The sequence below is a fragment of the Periplaneta americana genome, chromosome 16 (genome assembly GCF_040183065.1).
Source record: "Periplaneta americana isolate PAMFEO1 chromosome 16, P.americana_PAMFEO1_priV1, whole genome shotgun sequence".
In the NCBI taxonomy this organism is placed as follows: Eukaryota; Metazoa; Arthropoda; class Insecta; order Blattodea; family Blattidae; genus Periplaneta; species Periplaneta americana.
This window is the reverse complement of record NC_091132.1, coordinates 79,552,838-79,564,821: the sequence shown is the minus strand read 5'-3', so window position 1 is coordinate 79,564,821 and position 11,984 is coordinate 79,552,838. Positions and strand designations below refer to the sequence as shown.

At 35.5% G+C, this 11,984-nt stretch overlaps 1 protein-coding gene across 1 annotated transcript in view; it reads right to left on the bottom strand.

Annotated features, from left to right (window-relative positions):
- Positions 1 to 1,032: 1,032 nt before the first annotated feature.
- Positions 1,033 to 11,984, bottom strand: part of LOC138691392 (runt-related transcription factor 2-like) — a 138,568-nt gene continuing 127,616 nt past the window's right edge. Inside the window, exons 3-5 of the mRNA XM_069813305.1 lie at positions 10,732 to 10,851; positions 9,363 to 9,539; positions 1,033 to 1,283 (exon numbers count right to left, since the gene is read on the bottom strand). Coding sequence (XP_069669406.1) covers positions 1,033 to 1,283; positions 9,363 to 9,539; positions 10,732 to 10,851 — 548 coding nt within the window. The remainder of the gene's footprint in view (positions 1,284 to 9,362; positions 9,540 to 10,731; positions 10,852 to 11,984) is intronic.

Below are 11,984 nucleotides of genomic sequence, written 5' to 3'. Positions count from 1 at the left end.
CACTTTGAGAGAGGAACATAGGTTAAGGGTGTTTGAGAATAAGGTGCTTAGGAAAATATTTCGGGCTAAGCGGGATGAAGTTACAGGAGAATGGAGAAAGTTACACAACACAGAACTGCAAGCATTGTATTGTTCACCTGACGTAATTAGGAACATTAAATCCAGACGTTTGAGATGGGCAGGGCATGTAGCACGTATGGGCGAATCCAGAAATGCATATAGAGTGTTAGTTGGGAGACCGGAGGGAAAAAGACCTTTAGGGAGGCCGAGACGTAGATGGGAGGATAATATTAAAATGGATTTGAGGGAGGTGGGGTATGAAAATAGAGACTGGATTAATCTTGCAGAGGATAGGGACCGCTGGCGGGCTTATGTGAGGGCGGCAATGAACCTTCGGGTTCCTTAAAAGCCATTTGTAAGTAAGTAAGTTAGTTCTCTATCTAGAATTCTATCCCCCCTCATCTGAAATCTTAATTCGCACTCTGGTATTGCCAATCGTACATAAATATGCCCGCATTATAGAATTCAATTTTTCATCCCACTGTACTGATTATAAAACAATACTGAGTTTAGCTGGAAACCGCTGATATTGTCAATTATGAGAATACGTAATTTATAGTTAATCTACATAATAATTTTCCCTGACACTTTTTAACCGCCACTTATTGAGAACTAGTGGAACTCTTTCAAAGCCTGTCAATTTTTTATATCTTTGGTTTTGATTTATCCCGTGGTTGGAAAGTTCGCTTACACGATTATAAAATCGTAGGTCAGATATCTTTGAACATCAGTGTACCAAAGATACAGGTCTACTGAAAGTGATGTAATCTTTTACCTAACTTACATAGTGTCAAAATTGAAATATACGCCACATTCTAAAAATTGTAAATAAACGCTTTCTTTTGTAACGGTATTAACCTTTAATCATTCTGAATCTTAAATATGACCTTGGATAGCCATTGTCTAATGCAACGTCTACAATCCTTTATACCCCTCCGTGGTATGTGAAGAAAATTAGTCTCCAGAACTGGGCTAGCAGTTCGATGCAACGGAGTCTATTTTCTCAGGTCTCCGACTTCCCTCGCCCTCAGTTAAGCCGCTTTGTCTCTCTGTAGTTCCCGGGTCCCTGGAGCTAAGTGAGGTTAGGTAGAACGAGCAAGTGAGAGGCAGAGAGAAAAGTAGAGCTATTAGTCCACCTGGCGGTGGTCTTTTGCACTGCCTGTCGCCACGACAACGCGATTTGAGGGCAGCTTTTTTGTTTAGTGCCTGTTTGTTTGATACTCCTAGCAACAGAGCGAGAGAGAGAAAAATCCCTCTAATTCTGCAATCCTCTTTCGATTCTCGATTCTAGCTTGGGCTTACGTCTCCCATACGTCTACCCCTGCCTATCTCATTCCGCCCCCTCGCTAAGTATCGGCATTTAATCTCTTTCTCATCTGCTGCTACATTGATACATGCAGGAATCACATGAAGATTTAGAAAGATTTTTTATAATACCGTATTTTATTCTAGAAATGTTTGATGGATAAAATACTCGATTTCCTGAAAGTATTATCAAGGATTAGAAAACGTAGAATTACATCGGCCGCTGTAGGGATCTGAATTCTACATACGGCTCCTCTATTTTGCTTATGGCAACATTAAGCTCTAGATCATCAAGATGGTATTTAGTGAAAGCGAAAGCAATGAAAAGAGTGGTGGACTGGCAAAAAGAGAATAATAACAATAATGCTACTAATATAACTTCATTGTTCATTAGAACAGATTTCGTTTTCCGGCAGAATTTCATGGACTTATTGTAAACAGAAATACTGTGAGTAAGTTTTATGGCCTTTTAATGTTCTTCATAATTTTTATTCCATTGTTGGCCTTGTATAAGTATTACTATATTACAATGTTACTCATAATAATGATTCGTTCTTTCGTTTAATATATTGTGAGACTGCTTGTGAAACCCCACCTTATGTCGAGAAATATCAATTTTCTGTTTTTTCTATGTTGGAAAGAAGAGAAAATGCTGAACATTTTAAACAAAAATTATGTTTCTATGACAAAAATATATTTTTTATTGAATTATGAAAACTTTAGGCCTAGTTTTAAAATAGACATTTTGAGTAAATTGCATTTAAAGTTGAACTTAAAAAATTGGACGCTAATATAACATATTTCGACATCGTTGGCATCCTTGGAGCTGTATTTTATATGTAGTCCAAGAAATAATATAACAGATTTCAAAATCGATTTTTTGTCCTTATTTATTTTATTTTGCTCTACTGAAAAATTATTTCTGCCGGCTTAAGGTGGAGCATGTAGAACAGAGGCAACAGAATTTAACGCAATAAAACAATTGAACTTTCTCCCAAAACGAGTTAGGCCTAAGTCCTTTTTCATTAATTTGACAGGGACAAAAGATTGTGAATGCTGTTTTGATTTATGCTGGATGTTTCCTGATGGCTTCTTATTGTTGTACACAATGTGTTTTCAGCTTAGGTAAAATAATAAATTCTCAGTTTAAATCTAAGTTTTAAATAGAATTACTTCTAAAGAAATAAATTAATACAAATTTTGTGTGATAATTTTTATTGACCAAAATCTCAAGAACAGGACAAAACATGTTTGTATTTGTAAATTGAAGGGTTCAGAGCCTTAGTGGGCTAAGTGCCATTTATTAAAAACGGAAAAACAAGAGTTAAAATTAAGTGATTACCATAATTTAACGAATCATATAGCAAGTAATATAAAGTATGCACATTGAAATTAAATGATATGTCAATCTTCGTTAAACTATGGTATCCACTTAACTTTAACTCTTGCTTTCTCCGTTTTTAATAAATGGCGCTTGGCCCGCTATGGCTCTGAACCCTTCAATTATACCTTACATTTATACAAAATTCTCATCATACACCTCGACATGCGTGCAACAAGGTGTTACCTACTGGTCTAGGGTCAACGGCGAACATCTGGCAATAACAGGGTGAAAATTCTAGCAGTACGCGGAACCATGTAAAGATACTTTGACTCATCTCATTCGCGCTTGCTATCTCCTACATATCTTCTTGCCGATAATCCGAATCACTAGTGTTTATTTCACTCATAAACTCTGATTTGTCACTATGAAAACCTCTGTCGTTCTCCATGCTTTGACTGGCAGCGGCTGTCTTCGTACTCAGCTGTTTCCTGAACCGATGCGCATGCACGAAGAACTTCTGTTTCCTGTACAGATGTGAAGGTGCAAAATATTTTTGTTTCCTGAACAAATGCGGGACGGACTTAAAGTGTTTCCATGGAAGCGGGCTATGGACTTAACTTGTTTTGCATGAAATTGTCATATTTCTACCAAGATATTTTCTAGCTTTTAGTCGGAATTTAGTCTCCTCTTGTAACTCATCTTAAGGGACTGATGAATCTCGTGTGCTCTGTCTCTTCATTTTTCTTCCACAAAATCCAAGTTTCAGAACTGAAAGTGGGTATATATTTTGCTATTTTTATAGGGTCTTAGCGGAGTAGATTTTGGCTTGCTTTTATCTAAATTCAGTCTAATAATTCCTTTTCCTTTAACTATACTAAACTACTTAATTATCAAAATCTTTTTGCCGAATAAATTTACAGTTGTTTCAAGATATTTCATGTTTTCAATTTGTTTCTTTATGTGACTGTGACTTTGTTTACTCTCAACTATTCTTTGCCTTGCAATTCCGCCATAGCAAAAGTTTTTCTTATGGAGATTTTTGTTAAATACTTTCCACTAATATTAACTGTGATTCTTTTTTTAGATCATCTTCATAGTCACTTATTATCATAATCTATGAATAAACTCTAAGAACTAGTAGGATCACCTATTAACAAAGTAATATTAAACCTTACGTTTTTAGCCAGATGTGTGAAATCTAATATATGAAACGACAAAGCAACTTTTGGGTAATTTTACTCCAGAATGTGTATTTTCTTCGTCCTTTTTGTCTTTTATCAAAATTTTTTTCAGTTTAATCCATGTAGCTTATATAACCGAGGTTATGCAGAGAACCACAAACGTTAAGATACAGATGGAAGAGTTGTATCAGATTAGTTGTCATTGGTTTGTTTCGCGAGCCAATTAGAGGTGAGCGAAAAAGCTTCAGTATCCATGGCAACGCGGAATTTAATGAACTGCTGGATGTTGGTCAGTAGCTACCCTATCAATCAGTTGTTTTTAGAGTGTTTTGATAGATTAATTACTTTTTATTAATTTGTATGTGGTTTCCAGTTGATTTCTTTTGTTCTTTGCTATTTCATTTCGTTTGATCCTGTTTTGTATGTTTTGGTGTGCACTATAATCTGTCAAGTAGGAAGCGCACGATTTTACTTATACGTTTAGTGGATTCCGCGAGACAATTTGAATATCTCTCTTCGTTACGAAGATAATAATATCTTCAATTGCTTTCTGTTCGATTCCCATATACTTACAAGATCTAAATATGCATATATTTAAAGTCCAAATATGTATGTACAGCTGTCAAAAGAAAAAGTGGCCGCTCTCCTGAAACAAAGTGCCCTTCGGGTATCTTCGCTACAATTCGGAGACAGGCGATGTTACATGTTGTTGGACCACGTTGCCTGATATCTACAGTTATAATTGAAGTATTCTGTGTGTTATCGATAGCATAATGGTAGCGTTCAGGCCTCTGATTCATGAGGTCCTGCGTTCGACTACAACTTCGTGCTTTTTATGTTCTTTTTTGTTCTGTTTTTGAGAGAGACAAACTATACATAATGGCTCCTTTCTCTTTTACGATTATTTTAGTAATTAACATCAGGTTCATTAATATATTATGCCATGACTTTATCATTATGATATTGTGGCTGCAAATGGAAAGAAAAAAGATTTTATTCTCAATAAAAATATCTTTCGTGGCATAAACATAACAAATTTACTGGCGTCGGCCATAAAACATTCAAACAATTAAGCGTTCAAAAAACAAAACAAAAAGCCACAATTCAATATTTAGTCTATCTTCCTCTTATCTCGATCATCTTGCAGTCGAGTGGGCATGGAATTGACTAGTCTTTGCAAATAGCGACTGTTTTTAGACACGATATTCCAGGCATTCTGAACATACATACATAAGTGTTCTGGCCATGGGCAGGTCTTTCATTGCAAACCCAGCAATCTCCAATCTTTCCTATTTTCTGCCTTCCTCTTAGTCTCCGCATATGATCCACATATCCTAATGTCGTCTATTATTCTTTTCAACCAGAGACCCAACCAGTTACTTTTTATCTTTCTAATCAGTTTCAGCATCATTCTTTCTGCACTCACTTTTTCAAACACAATTTGATTTCTTATTCTATCTGTCCACTTCACACGCACCGTTCTTCTCCACATCCACATTTCAAATGCTTCAATTCGTTTCTCTTCATTTCGTCGTAATGTCCATGTTCCTTCCCCATACAATTCCACACTCCACACAAAGCACTTCACTAGTCTCTTCCTTAGTTCTTTTTCCAGAGGTCCGCAGAAGATCCTTCTTCTTCTATTTAAAGCTTCCTTTGTTCATGTTTGCAGTTTTTCTTGGGAAGGATAGGCCTAAATGCGGTAACATCCCGTTGCTTTCCGCACACCACTATCTCTTTCGCATCTTATTAAATTCCAGGGTGCCCAAGCGTGGAGATGAGGAGATTGGATTTGACTAATTGGGCCCTCCGGACTTCACCGAAAGTCACGGCAAGGGTTAAATATTAATTCTATCAGGATGTTTGACCCTATCAGAGATCGAGAAATCTCAATTAGCCTTTGCCCCCGGCATCCTGGACTAGCTTCTACGAATCATCAGAAAATCTTAGAGTGTGATTGGGCCAATTTTTCCGAAAATGTTTCCACACTTTTTCCCTCGTAGCTCAGCGGACGAACGTCGAAATTTAGATGTCAACGTCTCAGGTTCAATTCCTCGTTACTCCTTTTCATTTTATTGTAGTTCAAGATAGTATAATGTAATAATACAAAAAGAAAAACTAATAGCAGTATTATGCAACTGGATTTTTCCAAACCTAATATTAAATTTATGTTATTTATATCGCTAAAGAACGATTACAATATAAATAACTTGAATATTATTTATACAGTATCACTAAAGAACGATAACACAATATAAATGATAAATATTGGTTTGTTTAATTAATATAAGATATTATATAATACGTATTTAATTATCTTAATAAAATAACCTATTTTACAAAGAAAGATGTTTATTTTTGTTATAATAATTACCTACATAAAATACAGATTATTTATATTGCGAAAGAACAATAATAATATAAATAACTTGAATATTATTTTATAATGCTAATGAAGGAAAACAATATAAATGATAACTTGAATATTATTTATATCGCTAAAGAACGATAACAATATAAAAAACGTGAATATTAATCATATCGGAATTTCACAGATTTATTACAGATGTATTTAAGAAATTGTAGAAGAATAGTAATTAGTAACAGTGTCCTATTTATTCTTCTTGGAGCCAAATTTGTAACTTTTAAAAGTGTGGTTACTATGTTGAAGTGTATGTGTTGCAACGGATGCTTGATTTGTTATGTATGTGAGTCAGTTATGGGATGCTTGATGTCGTCGCAATGTCGTAATTATAGTTTGATTGTGTTTGTGTGACTATTGTGTATTAATTTATTATGTATGGTACGGAAAGCTGCATATTTGTGTTATAGAAGTGTTACGTATGTGTGTTGTTAATGTTTTTGTATGTTTCGAATTGATAACTGATATTTGTTTTGCAATCGCAATGCCTAATTTACGGATTGTTTATGTTTTGTTTACATCGCGTAAGCTAATTTAATTTTCTTTTCCATTTCTTTTTATGCTTATCTTTTTTGTTTATAAAACTATAGCCCTAACATACATATGTAAAATAGGGCTAACCCCCATTGGAGATACTGTAGCTACAATAGTAATAATTATTATTCATATCGTTATAAAACGATAGCAGAATACAAATGATGACTTGAATTTTATTCATATCTCTAAAGAACGATAACAAAATATAAATAACGTGATATCCATCAAGAACGATAACTGGATGTAAATGATAATTTGAATATCATTTACATCGCTAAAGAACGATTAAAAAATAAAATGAAAACTTGAAGAAGGCGCGAACCCAGAACCTTTGAATCATTAAACAAGCACTCTACCGCTGGTCTGCGAGGAGCAGATATGGAACACTTTCATAGTTCCGGAACTGCTTGTACAAGCACATGCATCGTGTAACATCGCCGCGACCCGAAGTGGACTTTGAAAATATTCGCTGTTCACGAGTGCGGCCACTTTTTTTTTTTTTTGACAGCTGTACATATATTTCATATGAAGCAGTAGGCCTGTATAGAAATAAAGTGCACATTCAACGTTCCGTGGAAGCTACGATCACGAATTCTTGGTACTAGTAGTAACAATAGTAAGACAGGTGGCAGTAGAAGTGGTAGTGTTAGTTGTGTTGTTAGTAGTAATGTTGGTAATGATAATAGTAGTAGTAGTGTTAGAAATGATAATGACAGTAATACTTATTATTAGTATCAATAATAATAGTATAGTAGAACCTCTATTATTCGTTGTAATGAAGATGGTGGACTGAATGGTTAATCGAAAAAATCGGATAATCTGTACCATAAAAGATTTTCATAAATGAAGTGCATATTGCCTTGGCCTACAATTTTGTGGTTTCCTTCGTGGTCTTGTGTTTAACGTGCTACATAGTGAATCAGGAGTTCACTAAAAGTTCCGTTGTCAACGACGACGGGTTCTTAAGGGTCAAAGGTTTATGGTTGATGGTTGATGACTGTCTGCGGAAAGATAGGAATAGTTGAAGTCTTATGTTGTAGATTTACAAATTTTATGCACTTTTTCCTTGACCTTTTCTTAAATGGCGTATAGTTTCTCCTTTCCCAAACCTCTCAATTATTTGCAATTTTTACGGTAATTAACACAATACGTTTTCTTTTGACAACTGTGGAAGACATTCTGCATAAAAGTTATACAATACGGCTACTCGAATTGTAAGGATAAAGAAAGTATGGTACGCGGGTTTGTGGTAGTTCTTAGGGTAATATCTTTGAAAGAGGTAGTGACTATTTTATAACTAGACTAAGTATTTCCGTTGCCGACAGCAAAACATTCCTATTGCATACTGTGATACTTGTAAGGGTAAAGACTTGTAAAACTCCTCTGTAGTAAAACTACACATAAACATAAGGTACAGTACTTCATAATTTTTTCTGCAGAAAAAACAGGAAAAAAAAGCTAGAAAAAAAAGTTGGATAATCCAACAATCGGTTAATAGGGTGACGGATAATTGAAGTTCTACTGTATTACTTTTGTTAATAATATTAGTAGTAGTATTAGTAATAATAATGTTAGTATGATAGTATTAGTAGTAGTGTTAGCAATGATAATAATCAGTAGTACTTAGTACTAGTGTCAGTAATGATAGTAGTACTAGTGTTAATATTAGTAGTAGTATTAGTAGTAGTGTTAGTAATGGTAGTAGTAGTAGCCTACTATTATCAATATTGGTAAAGGTATAGATCAGGCCTACACAAACAGCGCTCAACAAGTGGGAGAGCGGTGTTTACCGCTCGCCGAAACAGAGAGGAAGATACGTCAGAATGATATAGACTTGCTATAGGTAGAGGAGAGGGAAACGACCACTCAGCTATCTAGTGGAGTGCAGTGTGTAGGCCTATTCTCAGTAACTGTTTCACGTTGCTTACCTACTGCTACAGTACAGTATGGAGGAATCTAAAAGACGGAACATAACATTTAACATTTAACGATTTACAGCTCGAACTTATTGATCTTCAATGTGACCTAAGGGCTAAAGATCGTTTGAATAATACTACTAGCCTGGTTGAGTTTTACAAGACTAAACATTAGCAATAATATCCACGACTACACAAGCTGGCTGTGAAAATGATTGCTATGTTTGGCTCAACATTTAAATTTGTGAGAACTGTTTTCTATAATAAACTTTAATAAAGGCAGACTTCGAACATCTGTAACTGATGTTTCATTACGATCAGTAGGCTACTGTTCCTTTCAGCTGCCAACAGCATAAAACCTTGTTTTGATGTACTGATAAATAAAAATATAACAAAATGATATTGTACATTTAAGTAGCTATAGAATTTCTATTATTTCTGTAAAATAAATATTTCTTTATTAATTAATAATAGTCCAAGATAGTTTTGCAAACACTGAACGGGAATTCGTTTTATAAACACTCTTACTGGTACTGTATTTCCTTTTGTGTAAATTTTGTACGAGATCACCCCTTCTTCCAGTCCACCCATATACAGAGCGCAGCTAATAGGCCTACCTGCATTCCGCTCATGAGCTGTGAGACCTTGTGCAGGCCTGGTATAGATTGTACAAAAATCAGTAGAAGTAGATAACAATAGTGATGGGAATGGTGGTGGTGATGGTGGTGGTGGTGGTGGTATTAGTAGTGGTGGTGGTGGTGGTGGTGGTGGTGGTGGTGGTGGTGGTGATGGTACTTGGAGCAGACTTTTTGTGCATTCGTTATTAAATTAGTTGCGTGCCGATTGTGCTGCCTGACTAAGCTGACTCTATCATCCGCCACAACACTCATTTCTCTCTGACCACCAAATCCGTATATTATACCTCTGGTGGTGGTCTGTCGTACCTCATAGATATACATTAGTCGCAATGTAAGAGTCAGGTAAGCAAGAAGCTGGGGGAGCTCCGTACCTCCTATGCACATCTATGACTCATCCAGAATCCACTGTCACTATCATTTCTTTTTACTTTTGTCGAGGTGTGGTGATCAGAATGATCGCTTCCAGATTTGAAGGTTTCGAGTTCTATTCCCGTGTACTGCTCTCGGGAAATTTTCATTGAAGAAGAAAAGTTTTTAGGGTGCCTAGTGTCTGGAAATTTGTATGAAGATGAATGTGATTGCATTTGGACCGGGTTATTAAATAATCAGTCTTCAATATTTCAATATCATGACTGTTGCTAGGCAGAAACCTGAACACACGTTTAACGTCACATTGTTGATAAATAATGACTCAGCACGAGAAAGCACTAAGAGATGCTAGGGAATTAAACGATGAATTAAAAAAAATGCTGTGATTTATCAATTTTTGGACAAATCGTGAGGAACACCCGAACCCGAAATGGTAGACAATCGATTTTGCGTCACGCAAACATAAGTAGTGCCCTTTTTGTCGAAATAATAATGGAAGAGAAACTGTGTAAAGTGTTGGTGGGATAGCGACGGAAAAGCGAGATAAGCTCGAAAAAAGAAAAAAATTCATAATGTTGGCTTTGTCCATAAATCCGTCTTCGTCGAGATTTTAACTCTGTTCCGCGGTCGTCTTAAGCTAGAACTTTATCAACTAAGATAACAAAGAAGTTTTTATTGGTGGTGTGGTGTTGGTAGTAGTGTTAATAATAATAATAATAATAATAATAATAATAATAATACTAATAATAATAATAATAGTAATAATACTAATAATAAATAATAATAATAATGATAATAATAAGAGGAAGTCGGGAAGGACTGGGAGAAAGAGCAGTATCAACAAAAATCGTAAAACTCGTGTACCTCTGTATGTTTGAAACGAACATACACTTAAGAGTTACCAAGCACGTTTTAGTGAGTATTGGTTTCATTTTACTCTGAAATGAAACATTAAACACGAAAATGTGTTGAGGCCTACCTGTCAGCTTGAAGGGCAGAGATCCGACCAGAGGATCGGGCACTCTCTGTCCTGGATCCAGTGGGTTGCCGAAGTGGAAGGGGCGCGGTCCGAAGTGGAACGGATGAAACGGCTGATGGCCTGCAACAATCAGAACTGTGGTTACGGGATGCTGGTACATCCCTGTTCCTGTGACACTCGAGGGAGGGGGGCTGACGCAGTACAAATCTATACCTCATAAAGAGGGAGAAAGAAACCGTTCATTATATTTAGGTTCAAATTACCATGCATCAGTACAGGCAATATAGTTCGTAAAACACATAATGGATTATTATCTGCAGCAAATATTAAATTATCTAAATATAAAACTTTGAGACTTTAATTCATAATGTATATCGTCATAATTCATAATCATAATCATAGTGAACTGTGTGTGTGTTTTTTTTTTAGACTGTTCCTAACATTAAAAATATCCTTCCATTGAAGTAATAAACTCCGCTTCTTTTATGACTAATAAATCAGGTTATCAACATTTCGCACATATATAGCCCACAAAAATTTGATTTTGTAACCTCAATAACGATAAATAAAGTACAACCTATAAGTTTTTTATTTCCATACATAGTCGAAGGAGATTTTGCAGTTATAAAAACAGCAATAATGGAAACTTAGGTGTATGATGTTTAACCAAAAATATACTACAATAAGTCCACACCTGTGGAGTAACGGTAAGCGCGTCTGGCCGCGAAACCACATGGCCCGGGTTCGATTCCCGGTCGGGACAATTTACCTGGTTGAGGTTTTTTCCGGGATTTTCCCTCAACCCAATATGAGCAAATGCTGGGTAACTTTCGCTGTTGGACCCCGGACTTATTTCACCGGTATTATCACCTTCATCTCATTCAGACGCTAAATAAGCTAAGCTGTTGATAAAGCGTCGTAAAATAACCCACTAAAATAAAAATATATATATATATACTGCAATAAAATTTTCAATACACTTAATTTTTAATTCAAGATGGTTATACAGACTTTTTTTAAGTTGTAACATATTTTATGGACTAACGGTTAGCATGTCTGACCGTGAAACGAGCGGGCACGGGTTCAATGAAATTGTGTTTTCTTTCTGTTAACGGTCACTGGCGAACTTATTTTTTACGGCCCTCGTAATTGCGGTCGAGTGACCAAAATTTGTATAATCATTTCTTTTGACATTATTAACATAGTGAAAGAAAAAAATAACTTTTTTATCTCCCTCCATCAGAATGTTTGCT